Source organism: Aotus nancymaae, unplaced genomic scaffold (assembly GCF_030222135.1).
Source record: "Aotus nancymaae isolate 86718 unplaced genomic scaffold, 86718_ANA_hifiasm-v0.15.2.pri h1tg000008l, whole genome shotgun sequence".
NCBI lineage: Eukaryota > Metazoa > Chordata > Mammalia > Primates > Aotidae > Aotus > Aotus nancymaae.
This window is the reverse complement of record NW_026988419.1, coordinates 64,772,815-64,793,714: the sequence shown is the minus strand read 5'-3', so window position 1 is coordinate 64,793,714 and position 20,900 is coordinate 64,772,815. Positions and strand designations below refer to the sequence as shown.

At 35.3% G+C, this 20,900-nt stretch overlaps 1 protein-coding gene across 2 annotated transcripts; it reads right to left on the bottom strand.

The window, feature by feature from the left end:
* Nucleotides 1-293: 293 nt before the first annotated feature.
* Nucleotides 294-20,398, bottom strand: LOC105709523 (fibrous sheath-interacting protein 2-like). 2 transcript variants are annotated; one of them, XM_064373416.1, is made up of 7 exons: nt 17,978-20,398; nt 15,985-16,479; nt 14,689-14,789; nt 5,239-5,285; nt 2,896-2,939; nt 1,680-1,740; nt 294-494 (listed from the first exon to the last, which is right to left on the bottom strand). In XM_064373416.1, exons 1-7 carry the CDS (start codon nt 20,285-20,287, stop codon nt 358-360), a joined length of 3,195 nt encoding a protein of 1,064 aa, XP_064229486.1. In that variant the 5' UTR covers nt 20,288-20,398; the 3' UTR covers nt 294-357. The 2 variants fall into 2 exon arrangements, with proteins under 2 accessions (XP_064229486.1, XP_064229485.1); XM_064373415.1 differs by lacking the exon at nt 1,680-1,740.
* Nucleotides 20,399-20,900: the final 502 nt, after the last annotated feature.

Here is a 20,900-nt window from a genome sequence, read left to right as displayed (position 1 = left end):
ACACATATATATTATATGGAAATGATTGAGTAGTAAGATATTCTTCAGGCACTCATTCTATAAACTAATATATGATTATATATAAAGGATAATATAAAAGGAAATAACTGAGAAGTAACACTATAAACTAAAATATTCTTCAGGCACTAATTGTGCTGGAAATCTGCTTAGCTCTCCTTCCTTGGTGCCTAGATGGGGGGTTACCCACATTAAACCTCTCTTTTACCTGGCCCCTCTTACACTATTTGCTTTTATTTTCAGTAGTACAGGAATCATCTTACAAGACACTGTACTATGCTTTAAAAATCATTTTATTTTTTAAGAGAAGTGACCATACTTATATCAGGTACAAAAGCTTTAGTCCTCATGATGGTGAGTTGGTGAAGAAGATCTGGAAATATTGGGATTATTTCGAGAAAACACCTTCGACAAAGCTGAAGACATTTTTGTCAGCATTTTACATCCTCGTTTGGAGACGTTGGGCTTGGGAGTTTCTGTGGACAAAGTAAACAAGAAGAATATCTTTATTTTTGGATGCTGATGTCAAATACCTTGCCTAAGGTTATATGAGTAAACAGTGACCCAGCTGGGAATAGGGTCCAGGCTTTCTGACACTCATGGCATCATTATGCCTACTGTCCTATGAGACATCTTTAGTCAGGTATGCAAAGTCCACTTCTCTTTTCCCAGCAGAACACTCTGAAAATGTCTAATGAGTTAAATGGGAACATAACTTTCAGCTCTATTCAGTGTGGACACCTACTTAAGAATGCTCAAGAGAAGGTAGAAGTACATTAAAAATACTATAAATTCTCATCTACTTTGAGTAAATTTTCCATTGATTGATCCCAAGTGGTTCTTTATGTCATATGAGACAGGATTATGTAGGTAATAAAAGAGTTTCTATTTGGACTTTTTTTGCACCATTTATTCAGCATGAGGCTTTAAAAAATATAATCATATTACTTTAACAAAATTGTTATTTTATAGGTAAAGAAATAATCATTTATGTACTTTTCTGATACTTCATAAGTTTTAATAGGGCCACTAAAATTGCATATTTTCTTGATTGTAGTAAATGATACTCAAAGGTTATAAACTTACATATAAAATTTTTATACCCAGATTCTTTGGAAAAATTGGAAGAACTGGGAACAATCTAGCATACCAGTGATGGTAGCTGAGTAGCAGCTCCCTCCTGCGAAGGCAGCACGCCATCTCCCATGAGCCTCATGCCCCTGCTCAACCTGCTGCTGTTGTTCATAGTACCTTCCTTACTCTTATGACCATTTGAGTGTGTAGACAATGACGATGCTACATGAGACTGGGATTTGAAACATAGCTCTGCCGATCATTAGCTGGGGGGTAACTTTGGAAACCTATTGTCATTTTTCTCTTTAATGATTCTCATTTTTTTTCTTTAAATAAAATGTGGCTAGCTGGTGCCTGACACATTTTAGTTAAATTATCCATTGTTGCCTTGGTGTACAGATAGAGAACTACGTAATTTACTGCAAATTGGCATTTGTACAAACAGTAAGAATATTCTTTCAATCCCATTTTGGTAATATGCAAGGGGAGAGCCACTCATTTCCAGGATAGTAATCACAAATCCTAAATTCAAAATCATACAATTGAGAGCTTAATTATACCAGTTGCTAAAATAGTTCATTTTGTACCTGAAATGTTTGAAGAATTTGCACTGTCAACATCCTTAGATCTTTCAAAGATGGTGATAAACTGCCAAAGCAAATCGAAATACAAACTGAGTCTTTCACTGGACACTAAACACTAGATATACCAATAAATCCTCAAATCCACTAGATATACCTATATATATCACTATAGCACCTTCCATAAAATATATCTGTGCTCTGCAATCTCAAATAATTGCTCACCGAGACTGAGGCTCATAGATTTTGTGAAGTAAGATGCCTAAGATTGACCCTTGTTATGAATGCAGGCCTTGGCTAACACGAAATGAAGGTCAGTGGTTCAACCATATTAACTCATGAAAAATCTCAGCTCTGTCTTCCCCCTCTATCCTTTGATTGAATTGACAAAAGTTAAAAACCCTTTTCTGAAAAATGATGTAATGATAAGGGGAGAGAAATGATGATCACTTTGTAACCCCAAATTTTATTTTATTGAAGTCTTAGCCACTGCAAAGTTGGTAGCAATAAAGTGGCTCTTTGGACCTGACAGTGCTGGGATTGTGTCTCCAATATTAGCTTTACTCTGTAGACCCTTATCAGTTTTAAGTACAGGAGCAGCAATTGTCCCAGAGAGGCATAAAATAGCCTGGGGCAGGTGATTGAAAAAATGTCATCTGCTAAAAATCAAAAAAGTAAGGCTTAAATACATGAAATATAAAAGGAATGTGCAGTGTCTCTATCAGGTAAAGAGCAGCAGATATTACTACAAGAGTTTTACCATAGTTCTTCCAAGAAGACTTAAGTGTGCTCATGTATTAAGTTACTGTAAACAAGATACTTGAGGAATCAAATGGGGCAGAGACAATGTAAAGTATTGATTCTCAACTTAGGCTATATAATCACATTATCTGTGAAAACTTTTTTCTTCTAGGCTCTTTCTAGAGACTGTTGCAACAGAGCTAATAAACGAAATTGTACTTAGATGCTAGGAAAAACCAGTGTATTATTTGGTGCACTTAAACAAGGAATGCTGACTTAACCCAAAGATTTTGTTAGGATATTTTAATATACCAGGGACAGGCCTCAGCTAGGGAGAGAGAACAGGGTGTAAGAAATTGTGAACAGGAGAATGCTTCCTGATATACTACAAATCACACCACACAGTCCCTGACTATGAAAACCGAATTGTGCTTAACTAGGTCCCAATACATTCCAATTAAGGATAATTTAAAATACTTACCTCAACACTGCTTCTATTCTCTGGCTTTTGTTCCTGAGAACTTTCTGTAGAGATTTAAAAAAAAAAAAAGTAAAATAGTCTCTTTCTGAGGCATATATATTTGTTGACACAAATCTGATCATATTACTATTTTTCACCAAACAATCATATAATTTAGGCAGATGGAAGAAGTTGTTATTTTAAATGTACTGAGAACAACAGTGAAATGGGTGAGTGCCCTAGAATTCTGGGGCATGTCTTATCCCTTCAGTTAGAAATTATGAAAGATGAGGCCGGGAGTGGTGGCTTCACTTTAGGCCACCACTTTGGGAGGCCCAAGTAGGTGGATCACCTGAGGTCAGAAGTTCGAGACCACCTGGCCAACGTGGTGAAACCCCATCTCTACTAAAAAAAAAAAATACAAAAATTAGCTGGGCATGGTGGTGGGCACCTGTAATCCCAGCTACTCGGGAGGCTGAGGCAGGAGAATCACTTGAACCAAGAATACAGAGGTTGCAGTGAGCCAAGATTGTGCCATTGCACTCCCACCTGGACAAAAAGAGCAAAAATCTGTCTCAAGAAGAAAGAAAGAAAAGAGAGAAAGAAAGAGACAAAGAAAGAGAAAGAAGAAAGAAAGAGACAAAGAAAGAAAGAAAGAGGAAAGAAAGAAAGAAAGAAGAAATGTAACATAGTGGGAGAGGCAAGCTCTATAACTTAGCAGTTATATATCTATGCACAACCATTCAATCCCTATAAGCCTCTTTGTTTCCCTGTAAAATGAGAGATTATAGACGATTCTTAATAGCGCTTCCAGCTCTACCACTTTCTGTACATACTTAAAAGCAGATCATTACAATAAAGAGGAGAGTACTGATATTATTAAATTGTAACTTTTGGGACAATCAGGAGAGCTTTGAGGCAATGCCTGGAGGAAATTTGGTGGAATCTACAGGACCAAAAGTTGCCTGAGTAGGTCAATATATCAGTGAAAGAAATTCAGTCAAGGAGCTAGAAATGACACTGAGAGAAGCTTCACAACAACCCACTGCTAGGGAAGCAGCTAACCTGCTAAGACAGAAAACCTGTATTTGAATCTTTGCTTCGTTGCTTAGAGCTTTGTGAACATTGAACATCTAACTTCTCTGACTCTGTTTTCTCATACATATATGGGAATGAGACTGTCTTCCGTGGCTATCTCACAAGCGGCCACTGAGATATCATATAAGAAAACACTATGCATTTTATATAGCTACACTCATCAAAAGCCAACAAAAGGAATATGCAGATAAAGGAATAACTATCTAAAATACTCTTTGGGCCAATATGGGTTCCAAAAAAAAGTAATAGTAAAATATCAATCAGCTCAAATATGAGAAGTGATTAAATTATGTGATAAAATTGGCAAGATTTCACTGTTGCTTGATAATCTTCCTAAAAAATGTTTGTATCTATATTGCACATAATTGAACAAACCTTGTTTTACATGATTGAGGACATTTGGGTTTGCTACAAGGGCCATGATTCCAAACATATGTTTTTAAGTTTCTAGGGTATACGGGCATCCAACTCCCCAGGAAAACTATGAAGTTATTTCGATGAAGCAGCAGAGAAATATTCCTGATATTTGTGGGACCCAGATGTTCAGATTTAAGTTATTTGAGATTTTATTGTATATTCTATGAATTAGGAATGCATATATCTGGCCTTGATCTTTCCACTGAATTTCAGACTTAAATACACAATTGCTTACGTAACATCTCAACTTAAAGGTCTAAAGGATATCTCAAACTCACATAACCAAAAAAGAAATCGTGTGCTCCTCCTTCACCTTTGGTTCCTCCCATAGTCTCTCCTATCTCATTAAATGCCTGTATCTACTATAAACCATGGACTGTGTTAAGCTCTTGGTGATACAGCTGTGAACAGACATAAATCTCCACCTTTATGAGGCTTACATTCTGGAGAGATAGTCAAAAAACAATTAAAATACACAATAAACAGAAAGTGCTATGCAGTAAAGCAAAGAACTGGGATAGGTAGCACCATAATCAGAATTAAGTTGCAGTTTCAGAGTGTGATCAGAGAAGACCTCACTGAGAAAGTGACATTTGAGCCAAGATCTGATATGCAGATCCAGGTGAGAGAGTACTACAGGAGGCTCAGCAAATCCAAGGGCCGTTAATGTAGAAAATGTGTGAGGAACAGCAAGGAGGTTAGGGTAATTGGAATGGATTGAGCCAGAAATAAACAGAGGAGGACCTTAGATAGGGAATAGTTTTTAGTTTGATGACTAAAAAAAATTATCAAAGTAGTAAACAACATTTCCTTTTGAACACTCTCTAATTTCAGAAAAAAGAATCCAACCTTCTAATATTTCAGCACTTGACTCTGAGTAACAATCTTCATCCTCTCTAAAACAAAAGAAAAAAGAGCATCACTTTAGGTATATTTAATAAATGAAAAACTTACTGGTTAAGCTAAAGAACAGTTACTCTTCATATGGAAAGAAACCTGAAATAGTATATTATTCACTGAGATTCCAAATCAAATCAAAATGATTTCTGACTGACTTTTTCCCCTACTTTTACAATTGTGGTTATACATACATTAAATTTACAATTTTAACCATTTTAAGTGTATAGTTCTGTAGCATTAAGTACATTTACAGTGCTGTGCAACCATTATCATCATCCAGCTCCAGAACTTTTTCATCTTTCTTAACTGAAACTCTATGCCGATTAAACATTAAAACCTAATTTCCCTCTTTCCTCCTCCCCTGGAAACCACTTTTCTACTTTCTGTCTCTATGCTTTTTGACTGTGCTATTGATGCATCTGGTAGTGTGCATCATAATATCCTTCCTTTAAAGCTGAATATTTATGACATTGAATATTTATAACACGTTTATTTACTCATCTATCAGTGGACATTGGGATTTGTCTATGGTGAAAAATGGTGTACAAATATCTGTTTCAGTCCTTGCTTTTAATTATTATGAGTATGTACAAAAAAGTAGAATTGCTTGATCATAGGGTAAGTCTATGTTTAATTTTTAAGAACCCCTCAATACTGTTTTCCACAGTGACTGCACTATTGAAATTCCCACCATCGATGTACAAGAGTTTCAATTCTTTACACCCTTACCAGTGCTTATTTTCTTTTCCCTCCCTTTCCTTCCTTCCTTCTCTCCTTCCCTCCTTCCTTACTCACTCCTCCCTCCTTCCCCACTCACCCCTCCCTCCTTCCCTCTCTTACTTCCTTCTTTAGTTATCTTAATGTGTTGAAAGTGGTATCTTGTTATTTTGATTTGTATTTCTTTAATGATTAGGGAAATGACTGAAAATCCTTATATTGCCTATGTTCAAGTCTATTCAAGTCCTTTGGACATTTTTGTTTTTAATCCTTAGCATACAGGTTTATTAGAAATTTTGTAGGTTATTGAATTCTTTTTCTTTTAAATTGCATTTTAGGTTTTGGGGTACATGAGAAGAACATGCAAGATTGTTGCATAGGTACACACGTGGCAGTGTGATTTGCTGCCTTCCTCTCCTTCACCTATATTTGGCATTTCTCCCCATGCTATCTCTCCCCAACTCCCCACCCACCACTGTCCCTCCCCTATTTCCCCCAACAGACCCCAGTGTGTAGTGCTTCCCTCCCTGTGTCCTTGTGTTCTCATTGTTCAACACCTGCCTGTGAGTGAGAACACGTGGTGTTTGATTTTGTGTTCTTGTGTCAGTTTGCTGAGAATGATAACTTCCAGGTTCATCCATGTCCCTACAAAGGACGCAGACTCATCATTTTTGATGACTGCATAATATTCCATGGTGTAGATATGCCACATTTTCCCTTCCTTTGGACATTTTTAATTGGGTTGTCTCACTGATGTTGAGTCATAGGAATTATTTTCATATTCTGAATATTAATTATTTACTAGATGTACAATTTGCAAATATTTTCCTTCATTCCGTGGGTTGACTTTTCACTTTGTTGATCGTGTCCTTTGAAGCACAAAAGTTTTAATTATAATGAATCACAATATATCTATTATTCTCTTGCCTGTACTTTTAGTATCATAACAACAAAAACAACAACAAACATTGTTAAATCCAATGTCATGAAGTCATTCTCCTATGTCTTCTGACAAAAGTTTTTTTTGTTTTTTTTTTTGAGACAGAGTTTCGCTCTTGTTACCCACGCTGGAGCGCAATGGCGTGATCTCGGCTCACCGCAAACTCCGCCTCCTGGGTTCAGGCAATTCTCTTGCCTCAGCCTCCTGAGTAGCTGGGATTACAGGCACGCGCCACCATGCCCAGCTAATTTTTTGTATTTTTAGTAGAGACGGGGTTTCACCATGTTGACCAGGATGGTTTCGATCTGTTGACCTCGTGATTCACTCACCTCGGCCTCCCAAAGTGCTGGGATTACAGGCGTGAGCCACCGTGCCTGACCTGACAAAGGTTTTTTTAAGTTCTTATACATTTTTTTTTTTTTTTTTTGAGATAGACTTTCACTCTTGTTACCCAGGCTGGAGTGCAATGGCGTGATCTCAGCTCATGGCAACCTCTGCCTCCTGGGTTCAGGCAATTCTCCTGCCTCAGCCTCCTGAGTAGCTGGGATTACAGGCACGCACCACCATGCCCAGCTAATTTTATTTTGTATTTTAAGTAGAGACGGGGTTTCACCATGTTGACCAGGTTGGTCTCGATCTCTTGACCTCGTGATCCACCCGCCTCGGCCTCCCAAAGTGCTAGGATTACAGCCGTGAGCCACTGCGCCCGGCTTAAGTTCTTATACTTAAATCTCAGATTCATTTTGAGTTTATTTTTGTATATGGTTTAAGGTAAGGGTTCACCTTCATTTCGTTTGCTTGTTTTTTGCATGTGAGTATCTAATTTTCCCATCACCACTTGTGGAAAAGGACATCCCATCCTCACTAAATGGTCTAGGTTCTCTTGGCAAAAATCATTTGATCATATATGGAAGGGTTTATTTCTCGGCTCTTTATTCCATGTCCTTGCTCTATAAGTCTATCTTTATGTCAGTATCACACTGTTTATGATAGCTTTGTAGTAAGATTTGAAATCAGAAAATGAAACATCTGCATCTTTGTTCTATTTTAAGGTTGTTTTCCTATTAAAGGTCCTTTGAGGCACTAGTGAACTTTAGGATAAATTTTCTATTTCTACAAAAAAATCTTGGTATTTTGATAAAGATTCCATTGATTCTATGGATTACTTTGAGTAGAATGAACATTTCAACAATATTAAACCTTGCAATCCATAAGCATGAAATATCTTTCTGCTTATTTTGTAGTTGACAAAGTCACATTTTTCAATTCCTTGGTTAAATATATTCTTTTTATTCTGCTTGTTATTAATATAAATAGATTTTTCTCCTTAATTGTCTTTAGGTCGTTCATTGTAAGGATATAGAATGCAGCTAATTTTTCTGTTTTGATTTTATATCTGGCAACTTTGCTGAATTAGCTGAATTAATTTATTAAATATAATAGATTTTTTGTGTGTATTCTTTAGAGGTTTCTACATTGTGGCCATGTCATCTATAAACAATAACTTTTCTACTCTTCCAATTTGAATGCCTATCCCTCTTTTTCTTGCCCAATATTTCTGGCTAGCACTTCTACTACTATGTTAAATATAAGCGGCAAAAGTAGTCATTGTTTTTTGTTTGTCCTTGATCTCAGAGGAAATATTTCATTTCCTTACCCTGAGGACAATGTTAGCTGTAGATGTTTCATATGTGATCTTAACAATGCTGAGGTAGTGTCCTTCTCTTTCTGGTTTGCTGAGTCTTTTTATCCATGTAGAAGTGTGAACTCTTGTCAAGTAGTTTTCCTGCATCATTTGAGATGGGTGTGCGTGTGTGGGGGGTGTGTGTGTGTGTGTATGTATGTATGTGTATGTTTCCCTTTCATTCTGTTAATGTGATGTATTATATTGATTTTTTTTTTCTTTTTTGATAGGGTCCCATTCTGTCACCCAGGTTGGAGCAAAGTGGTGTGATCACAGCTCACTGCAGTCTCAACTTCCTGTGCTCAATAAATTCACCTGGCCAAGCCTCTTTAGTAGCTGGGACCACAGGTGCACACCGCCACCCCTGGCTATTTTTTGTATATATTTTTTTGAAGAGATGGGGTTTCGCCATGTTGCCCAGCCTGGTCTCAAATACTCAGGCTTGAGCAGTCTGCCTGTCTTAACCTCTCAAAGTGCTGGGGTTATATGCATGAGTAACTGCGCCTGGCCTATTATTGGTTTTTGTATATTGAAATTTGCTTGCATTCCTGGGATAAATCTAACTTGGTCGTGATCTATAAACCTTTTAATGTACTGCTGAATTTGGTTGGCTAATATCTTGTTGAAGATTTTTGTATCAATATCCACCAGTAATATTGGTCTGTAGTGTTTTCTTGCAGTCTTTGGTCTTGGTAATAAGCTAATGATGGCATCATGACTTTGGAAGTACTTCCTCTTTTCAATTTTTTGGAAAAGTCTGAGGGGGATTAGTGTTAATTCTTTAAAGTTTGTGACATCCATGAGTGAAACTATCTGGTCATGAGCTTTTCTTTGTTAGGAGGTTTTTCAGTTATTGTTCCAATTTCCTTACTATTTCTAAATTTGTTCAATATAATTTAGCATAATTCGGTCTTGACAGATTGTGTATTTCTAGGAATTTATCCATTTCATCTGGAATATCCAACTTGTTGGACACACAGTTATTCATAGTACCCTCATATAATCCTTTTTATTTCTGTAAACTCAGTTGCAATTTTACCTCTTTCGTTTATGATTTTGGCCGTCTTTCTTTCCTTAGGCAATCTAGCTAAAGACTTGTCAATTTTGTTGATTTTTTTTTTAATGAACCAACTCTTGGTTTTATTGATTTTCTCTACTGTGTTTTTATTCTTTATTTTATTGCTGTTCTAATCTTTATTATTTTCTTTCACTTAATACCTTTTAGTTTGTTCTTTTTCTAGTTTCTTAAAGTGTAAAGTTAGGTTGTTGGTATAAGATCTTTCTTATTTATTAATGAAGAATTCAGAACTATAAATTTTCCTCTTAACATTGCTTTTGTTCTATTCCTTAAGTTTGGTAAGTTTGGTAAGTTTCCTTATCATTTCTTTTTTGGTCCATTAGTAGATAAGTATATTGTATGTTGTTTAATTTTCACATATTTTAAGCTGTTTTGGCTTTCTTCTGCTGTTGACTTCTAGTTTTGTCTCCTTGTAATTTAAAAATATATTTTGTATAAATTCAAACTTTTAAAATCTATGAAGACTCATTTTGGGGCCTAAGATACAGTTTATCTATGTGTGCTATGTACATTTGAGTAAATGGTGTATTTTGTTATTGTTTTATATAAACATATCTGATAGATTCAATGAATCTATAGTGTTATTCACGTCTGTATTAGTCTGTTCTCATTCTGCTATAAAGGTCTGCCTGACACTGGATAATTTATAAAGGAAAGAGGTTTAATTGACTCACAGTTTCACACGGCTGGAGAGTCCTCAGGCAACTTACAATCATGGTGAAAGGGGAAGCAAACACCTCCTACTTTACCTGGTGGCAGGAAGGAGAAGTGCCAAGCAAAAGGGGGAAAATCCCCTTATAAAACCATCAGCTCTCAGGAGAACTCATTCACCATCATGAGAAAAGCAGCATGGGGGTAATTACCCCCATGGCTCAATTACCTTCAACCTGGTCCCTCCCACGACATGTTGGAATTATGGGAACAACAATTCAAGATGAGATTTAGATGGGGACACAGCGAAACTATATCAACATCCTCTATTTTCTTATTTTGTTTAGTTGTCTCTCCATGATTGAAAATGGCCTATTAAAGTCCTTTACTATTATTGTAGAGCTGTTTATTTCCTGTTCAATTCTATATCTTTTGATTAAAGTGTTTAACCCAGTTATACTTCAAGTAATTAGAATAGAGAAAGATGTTCTTTTGCCATTTTGTTGTTTTTTGCATCTTACAGTTTGTCCTTCATTTCTTCCATTACTGTCTTCCTTTGTATTTAGTTGAGCTTTTTAGTGACACATTTTGATTCAGTTCTAATTTCTTTTTATGTACATTTTATGGATATTTTCTTTGTGGTTACTACAAGGATTATGTATAACATCCTAAAGTTAAGATTCTGTTTTTTAATTGATACCAAATTAACTTAATTGCATACAAAAACTCTACTCTTTAACACATTTACTCCATAATCAGTTTATGTTATTGAGGTCCCAAATTGTATCTTTTCATATTCTGTACCTATTTGCATAAGTTTATAATCTGTTTTATGCATTTGTCTTTTAAATCCCTTAGAAATTAAAAGGTGGATGTATGAGCTAAATTATAATTTTTTTTATATTTGTTCATGTATTTATATTTGTTAAAAATTACGTAGTCTCATATGTGTCTGAGATACTGTTTGGTATAATTTCATTTTTCTTTTTAACTTGAAGAACTTTCTTTGGTATTTCTTTTCAGGTAGCTCTAGTATTAATGTATTCCCACAGCTCTTTTTCTTGTCTTGGAATATCTTAATTTCTCCTCATTTTTCAAGAACATTTTCTTCTGGATGTAGAGTTCTTGTTTGACCGTATATTTTTTTCTTTCACTATCCAACTGCCTCTTGGCTTATAACTAATGGGAAAACCACTAGAAATATTATGAGAGTTGTTTGTACATGATGTATCACTTTCCTTTTTCTACTTTAAAGATTCTCTTTGTCTTCTGAATGTTTAATATGTGTCTCGATGTGGTATTTTTGTGTTTGTTCTGCTTGAAGCTTTTTAAGCTTCTAGAATTTGTGTATGTATATAATTCTTCAAATTTAGTAAGTTTCAGCCATTTTTTTTCTTAAAATAAACCCTCTGTTTCTTTCTCAAACTCTTCTTCTGGAATTTACATAATGTGTATATTGTTCTGCTTGATGGTGTTTTCACAATCCCTTAGGCATTGCTCACTTTTCTTCCAGTGGTTTCTCCTTTTGGTCTTTAGACTTGACAACTTCAAATGACTTGCATTCAAGTTCACTGATTATTTCTTCTGTCTGTCCAAGTTTGCTGTTAAACATCTCTAATAAATTTTTTAATTCAGTTATTATATTTTTCTGCTCCAGAATTAATTTTTAATTTTTATTAGCATACAATACTTGTACATGTTTATGGGGTATATGTGATGTTTTAATACAGGTATACAATGTGCAATGATCAAGTCAGGGTAATTGGGGTATCCATTACCTCAAGCATATATTGTGTCTTGTGTTATGTGTTAAGAATAGTCCAATCCAACTCTTTTAGTTATTTTAGAATCTATAATAAAGTATTATTAACTCTAGTTGCCCTAATGTGCTACCACAACCAGAATTTCTGTTTGGTTCTTTTTTATAAATACTCTTAATATTTTAATTTTGTTCATATATATATTTCCTAATTTCCTTAGTTCTTTGTCTACCTACATTCTTCAACATATTTAAGATGGTTGTCTTAAAGTTTTTGCCATGTAGGTCCAACTGATATGCTTCTTCAGAAACATTTTCTGGGTATTTTATTCTTTCAAATGAGCTAAATTTCCCCGTTTTTTTTGTATGCTTCGTGGTCTTTTGTTAAATATGAGTATTTGAAATAATAAAGAAGCCACTTCTTCTAGTGTCTGCTGATTGATGTGGAAAATCTTTACTAATTAGTGGGACTTTGAACCTTGGAGACAGTCCAAAGTGAAGACAGACTTTTTCAGATCTTTGCTGTGTATGCAGCTTTCAAGCCTATGTTTGTGCTTCCCCAAACCCAATTTTTCTGAGCTGCTTTTAAATGATTTAATTTCACAAAGAGTCACTCTTTGCTCCTTCTCAGGAACTTAGATGTTCTACAGCATCTCTCTCTTCTCATAATTTCTTGCCCAAGATGTTTATGGTTCTGCAGTCCCCCTGTAGTTTTCATGAATTGCGGCAGCTATCCACTACTTTCTGTAGTTTTCAGGCTTAAAACCAAACGATGACACCATTGCCTATTTGAGTTACTAGTCAGGTGAAACAAAAATAATTTCCTAAGAAAGCCCATAGATAGGTCAGAACAAGATGTATTCTGTTTTTTCGACCAAAGGGAGGACACTGTAAATTGGGCTCCTTTCTCTTGAATATGTTATACCACGCTGGGAGGAAGTTGAGTCTAAGAACAAGCTAAACTACACTTTTTTTTTTTACTCTTTTGAACGTGTTTCTACCTTTCTCTCTTTCTTCCTCCTTCCCTTTCTTCACACCTCTCTCCCTCCCTTCCTTCCCTTCCTTTTCTATTTTATTTCCTCCTTCCTTTCTCTTTCTCTCATACTTTTTTCTCTCTTTTCTTACTTCCTCTTTCACCTTCCTTCCTTCCTTTCTCTGTCTCTTTTTCTTTCTCTTTTTTTTTTCCTCTCTCTCTCTCTCTCTGAGTATCACTCTGTTGTCTAGGCTAAAGTGCAGTGTAAAATTATAGCTCACTGTAACTTCAAACTCCTGAGCTCAAGCAATCCTGTCACCTCAGCCTCCTGAGTAGCTAGCACTAGGTGCACATGACCATTCCAGCTAATTTTGTATAACTTTATTTTATTAGAGTTAGGGTCTTGCTATGTTGCCCAAGCTAAGTTCAAACTCCTTGCCTCAAGCAATCCTCATGCCTCGGCCTCCCAAAGAGGTGGAGTTACAAGCATGATGCACTATGCCCAGCCAGCTTTTTCTTGATTCACTATTTATTTGGTTGCCACAGACTGTTTTCCAGAGCTGTTATAAAGTTTTGTTAGTCAGTTTGTAGTTACTTATATTTTGTTTCCATGGGAAAATCAGAACCTTGAGCTTCCTGGTATTATCTTGCTTTAACATTATTTTTATTTAATATTGTTTATGCCTGCTTTTTACTTCACTGATATAACCAATAGAGAGGTTCCAACATTATTAGTTATGTATGTTACAATAACATGTTATGTAGGAGGAAAGAGACAATGGTGAGCCAAAATAGGGTTATGTCAAAAAACAAAAACAAAAAACAAAAAACAATTCCAGCATGCTGAGTGAAAAAATAAATTACTAGGTAGATTTTTCTGTGTATATCATCAGTACTTCTTACCAGATAAAAAATGTTATCTTTTCTAAGTTATGTATAATTTTATAAATTTAAGCACAATTTTAGATATTTTCACTATTCTTGATAGAGTTATTAATCAGATTACAAGTCTACAGGGCACTTTGTTCCTCCTTGTCCCCTATAACTGTTAAGGTCCATATTTTGCTGCTAGTGTCATCCACATTTGGATTGTCTTTCACTTGCGTAAGTTCTATCCATTCTTAAAGAGTCACGTCAAACTCCATTGCTTTCTATGATTTATCTCTGAATGTTCCAACTTACATTTCTCGCTCATTCCTTTGGATTCTTCTTATAGGCAATGAACACTAGCTTTGTGAAGACAGCTAAGCATGGCCCCTTTTGTACTGATACTACATACTCTATTTCTGGGCCATTACCTCTCTCATATTAGAAAATAACCTAATACGTTAACAAACACTGTAATAAGACTACAAAGAAGATACACTAGAAAGTGGTTTCAAAACTGGGACCTATAGGCTGGGTATCTAAAAATGCATGAGCAAATAGCCAGATGTGGCTTTGGAATTTTCCACAGTAGGGTTCCAATGAAAGGAAGAAGTGAGGGAAGGTCTGAAGCTAAATACTTGCTCAGTTACAGTTTTGCCAGGGGTCTCTTTCTACCCATAAGCTCTGGTTTATCAGACTTCTATATTTGGACTGCTTTAATTTCATGTACCTAGTAGATGAAATGAGATCTTCTTGGTCGCATGAAGATGAACTCATAATTCTGTGTATGAAGTAATGTGGTGGTTCATTAAGAAGATTCTTCTCTTCTTTCTGGAAAAGGACAAATCAGCTATTACTCTAAATGGAGTTTGAGATATAGTTTCTTACCTTATGGCATTTTTTTGCCATATAATCTACATTTTAACAGGACAAAGTTTTAGAAATTACTTAAAAGATGGATGAACCCTATAATTCTAATTAAAAAGTGTCTTTGAATATAATTAATTTGAAATAGTTCAGTGAAGATTACCCAAATTGTGATACTGGATTTTGAACAAATTTTAAACATAAATCTAGAACAATGTTGTTGAAATCTACCTCTAAACTTTAAAAACATTTAAAATCATATATTATGGGGTTCCAAAAGAGGAAGAACACAGATACAACTCTGATCAATTAGGTATCTTGCCAGATCAATCACCTTAACACATATTTTGATCTATTTGTTGCAAAGTCATGTGTACTTCTGAATTGAGCAGTTATATTTCTGTTATTTTCTGTAGTTCATCTAAGCTTTTGTTTTACCTTAGAATCACATCAAATGGATAATCAAGAGAATGGCCTCATCAGAATATTAAAAATAATATATTCTCCAAAAACATGTTATGGTATAGATTTTTGGACAGGACTAAACTCAAAAGGTCATTGAGACCCAGACCATCATTTGAGGGTTTGGAGCCAGCAACAAGAGATGTTAACCATGCTGATAGCAGGGATTATGGGCTAATTGTAAGGGTGATATTTAAAATATATAAATTATCTTGTTAAGGTGGGGTAAGTTGGTTATATAGCTTACCAAAAGGTCACCTAGCTACTAAGAGTCAGGATTCAAACCTAAGCAGTCTGAATCTCTGCGGATCTTTTTTTCTCCCTCCTACTCAGAGCCAATCTTCTGCTGCTGTTCTAGTGGCATTAGGCTCGCCACACCAAATGTTCAATGAGTACTTACCAGCAAAAATACAAAAGGGTAGAAACCAATTGTTTTTAATAATTAGTTTACATGTTTCTTAACGGTTTCATTGTCTCTTTTCTTTGAGATTCTAATTAATCTAGTTTTTCCCCTATTATTTGCTTTCCTACAGTTGAGATTCACAGCTGTGCCTGGTAATTATTTCCCTTATTCTGTAAATATCACCAGGCTTGAGACTGAATTCATTCTTTTCTGACCAACTAAGATACATTATTGGGCCATATTTGTAAATCTATCTCCCCTTTCTTGTCACTAACTGTCATGCTTCTCACTTACCTTACACAGTGGCTTTTCCTCCCAAGATGAAGAGGCTGTTTCAGGCATGGCTTTTTTTATGGCCATGTCAAGCTCAGCAACAGCTCTTTTAACATGTGTCTCCTTAGATTCTATTACCTGATTTGAGGTTGCTTCAGTACTTTCAATATTTACACTGGCTGTGGTCTGACAACAGTTACATAGTGACAAAAGCTTTTTCAGTCTGCTAGTGCTTCGTGTTGACTTAGGAGAAACTTTGTTTTCTTCTGGCTTCTTGACTTCTTTTACTTGATCTTTAAATACTTTGAAGTCTTCTTCTGCCACAGTCTCTCTTAAAACAACTTCATCTTCGTCACAATTGAGTTCTTCATTTATGTCATTTTTCAAATCCACTCGATCAATATCATGAGCCACTAATCGAAAAATAAGATCATTTTTGCTTTGCACATCTTTTAAGAGCTCCACCCTTGTAATATCAGGCTTTCTTGTATTCTCAAATGAATTTCTGCCAACAGCCTGAAAAAAAAGGTATAGCAAATATTAAAAACAAATGTCTAAGTCACTTTTCCTGTAGTTTGATTATACTGTAGCTATTTTTTTGTGATTTCTAGTTTTGATTTAAGTAATATCTTCAATTATCACTTAATTGTATATTAGCAATATTTTTAAAAGAAATAAAGTCAAATAAGAAAATATTTGTTGGCATGCATCACTTTTTTACATTTATATACATCAATCTAATCTAACTTACTCCAAAAGTCAGAGCAAGATCTAACATAATTAAATGACTTCTTCTTTGTCATTTATCGTGAACGTTTTGTGACAGATGGAGACAGGATAACCTATTTTCCAAAAATCCTAGGTAAGGAATTATAGAAAAATCTAAATATACATACTTTCTTTTCTTTGTTTCTTTCTTTCTTTTTTTTTTTTTTAGATAGAGTCTCTCCCTGTTACCCAGGTTGGAGTGCAGTGATGTGATCTCGGCTCACTGCAACCTCCGACTCCCAGGTTCCAGTGATTCTCCTATCTTAGCCTCCTGAGTAGCTAGGACTACAGGAGTGCCACTATGTCTGGCTGATTTTTGTACTTTTTTGTAGAGACAAGGTTTCATCATATTGGCCAGGCTGGTCTTTCTTTCTCTTCTCTGCTGTGCCCTTTGTTGAAGATAGATAATATTGGTAGCCAGACTGGGGCAAATAACATGCCTTAACTGAGTTGCCCGTGTCTGCTGCTTTATTCTTTTGTTTTTAGGATGGCTTTTCCTTCCTTGAACAGGACAGTGGTATTTGTTTTAGTTTAAATATTCCTTTCTTGCACTCTGTGGTTATAAATGACTCAAGTAAAGAAAGCTTGTAACTAAGAGTAAGATTTGTGGCAGATAATTCTATAGATAATTAACTGAGTTTAGTTAATGTTATTTTATAGTCTGTTCACTTAATTTTTTTCCCAGGCAATAATTTATATATGAATGAAGACTACCAAGTATATGTTAATATAATGATGAGAACCCAGATTAAAAATAAAATTTCAGAGTTGGAAGAGACCATCATTTCTTCCAAAAAAGCAAGAGTAAAGAAGATTAAAGAAGTTTTAAACCATGATAAACTAAGAATTTTGGTGTGTGTTAGGTCACTCTTGCACTGCTATAATTAACTGAGACTGGGTAATTTATTAGAAAAGACATTTAATTGTCTCTCAGTTCTGCAGATTTTACAGAAAACATAGTGGCATCAGCTTCTAAGAAAGCCTCAGGAAGCTTCCAGTCATGGCAGAAGGCAAAGGGGGAGCAGGCATATCACATGGAGATAGCAGGGGCAAGAGAGAGATGGGGGCAGTTGCTACACAATTTTAAATGACCAAGTAGCATGAGAACTCACTCACTATCATGAAGACAGCATTAAACCATGAGAGATCCATCCCCCTGACCCAAACATCTCCCACCAGGAAGGAAATCACAGAAGAACCATGTCTCACTATCCACTCATTTTCCTGCCATTACTTTTGCACTTACCTCTAAGGGTTTTACATCCAGTCTTCCAGTCTTATCTAATGAGGCATGTCTTTCTCTCTTTCTATTCTCTAAATTAGGTGATTCTGAGGAGTAATTTCTCCCACTTATTGATGCTCTTCTCAGTTCTGCTATGCTAAGTCCAGTTCTTTTCAAACACTCCTGCTTAAGTTCCATAAGAGGTTGAGTTTTTGTAGAAGTAACTGCTAAGTGTTCAGAAATAATTCTTGGATCTATTTTGACTGGTTTTTTCCCAACATACGGAACTATTTTAATAGGATATTCCTCTTCAGATGAAACTTGATCTAACTGTTCTTCCTCCAATTCAGGAATCACATTAATAGCATGTTCTTGTGCCTTTTGAACAATTCTGTTAATGTCTAGCTCTCCAGAGAGATCAGCATTTGAAATTGTTGAGCCAATTGTGTCTAATGGAAAACTTGAAACTCCATCAATAATTAAACTAGCCACTTTAGGAAAGACTGTGTTTGTATCTTCTATATCATAATAAAATTCTTTGTTGGTTCCTGATTGTTGTAGTATGTTATTATAAACAGAATTAACAACCTGATCAACACTTTCTATATTTTCTGGATTTAAACAGTGTTTTTCAGGATCAGAAGCTATTAGACTAATGCTACTTCTGGAAATTTCAGCTGTTACAGATTTTGTCAGTTGAGATGCAATTTTATGTAACTCAGGCTTTGATAAGTTTTTTTCATCTTTGCTTGAGGAACTTGGAAACCTTACTAGTTTAGCCAAGAACAAGGCCAACACCTCTTCTAAAAGTTTGGCATCTAATATCAAACCTTCTCTGGATGAAGACTTTTCCTTAGACTTCAGCTCATCAATAATTTTGGTCACTTTTTCCATAATTTTGACAGCTTCCAGAACTAATTCTGAATTTGATACTTCTTCCTCTACTTGAGGTTGAAATTCAGAATTGGAAATTGCATTCACTAATAAAAAGCCTATTATATCTGAGAGGACACTACCTTTAGCCATTAAATATTCAAATATAGAAGTAAAAGAACCAAAGTGCTTTAAAACACTGGTAAAAACAGAATTAACTATGTTTTCAATAGTTGCATTATCAGTTGCAGGTACAGTAGGTGATTCCTTGGTGGGTGCTACAAGTTTAACTGTACTTTTGAAGATAAATTCTTGGACTGAATTTAATACTTTTGAAGTTATTTTTAGCATTTCAGTCTCTAAGGATTTGGTTCTTTCTTTATGCACGTTTGGAAATACAGATAAAAGCTTTGATAAAAATTTCACAGCAATTTCTTCTATTATGTTATAAGACAGCTTATGAGCATGTGATGGTTTAGGTAAGGGCACATCAGTAGTTTGGAAAACATCTTTAAGGATATTTTCAATGATGTTTTCAACTTCCACACACTGATGTGGAGTCAGCCCTCCACAAAAATAGCTCTGCAACTGATTGCCAGCCACTTCTCGTAGAACCAAGTCAACTATGGTTTCTGAAAGGATTTTGCATCCACTGGTGACACAATTTTGTATGATTTCTTGTGATCCAAACTGTGGCAAGAGCTTGTTATAAACAGACTGAACCACTAACTCAGTAATTTCATGATCATCAGATTGTAAGGATTCTACATACTGTATAATCATATGTTTATTTTGGGAGATCTCTGTTGCAACTGCACTTACTAACTTCATTTGAAAGAAATCCAGTTCTGTGAACAAATTGTCCTCAAGTTTTCTTGTTTCTGTGCTGGATATTGTTGAGAAAATTTTAGATAAAAGAGCAGAAATCACATTCTCTAAAAATTTATGAGGTAATATTATTGTATACGGTGATGAAGTTTGACATTCTTTGCTGGCTGTTTGGGCCAACTTTTGGACCTTTTCAACAAGCTTCTTAGATTCCAGAGGGAAACATGCTGAAACTGAAACCTTATCACAAAATACCAAGTTAAGCTGATGTTGAAAAATTTCATTTATCACTGCACTAGTTAGTCTTCTTGCTAAATTTTCTCCATTACTGTTTATATTCTTACAAATGGAGTCTTGAGATCCATATTCATTTAAAATATTACAAACAGAAGAGTGAACAACTTTATTGACTAATGTTTTGTCAGTTGATGGTATCTTAACTGATGAAGGTTTTTTAGTCACTTTATCGACAGGTGGCATTTTATCTGCAGATTTTATCTTAACGCTGGATGGTGCTTCATCTGTTGTTGGCTCTTTTCCCACAGGTGGGAAAAACTGATTCCCCGTGTCTGGTCTGAAAACCTTAATTTGAGCATCTGAAAACTCCTTTAGCAGTAAATCGATGAGTTTCATAGCAGTGTCATAGAGTTTAGCTTGATTTTTCTCATCATGGACATTTTGACCTCTATCTTGTATTTGTGTTTCTGGTATGGAAGAAAAGATCAATTTTTTAACAATCTCGGTAATAATACCTTCTAAAAATTTAGCGGGAAAAATTCCAGGCTTATTTTTTGGTTGATACTGTGAATCTGTGGAGCTGCTTGCTTTCCCAAACAGCTTTTGTGAGATACTGCCTTTGAAACATTCTTGTTTAGCAATACTTTTAGAAATCCCAATGTTGTCAGTTAAGAAATGATTTTCTTTTTCTTTATCTAATTCATGTTTAATTTCTTGTAAAGTTTTTCTAGCCACTTGTTGTGCATAAGTATTTAATTTAGACAAACACAGTTGGCACACGTTGGTCTCTCCTGACTTAGTATGATCTACTGAGCAATAGGAAAATTGCTCATCAGAATATGGATCTTTGGCTGATAATGCTTTGCTCAGTGTACTCTGATCTTGTTGAATAGGTAAGGCCATTGGGACTGTAAAGTTGACTTGGGAACAAAAGACGGATTTTACTTTGGAAGTAGCAAACGTTTCCAAATTTGTTAATATTGCCTGTACAATATCTTCAACTACATTT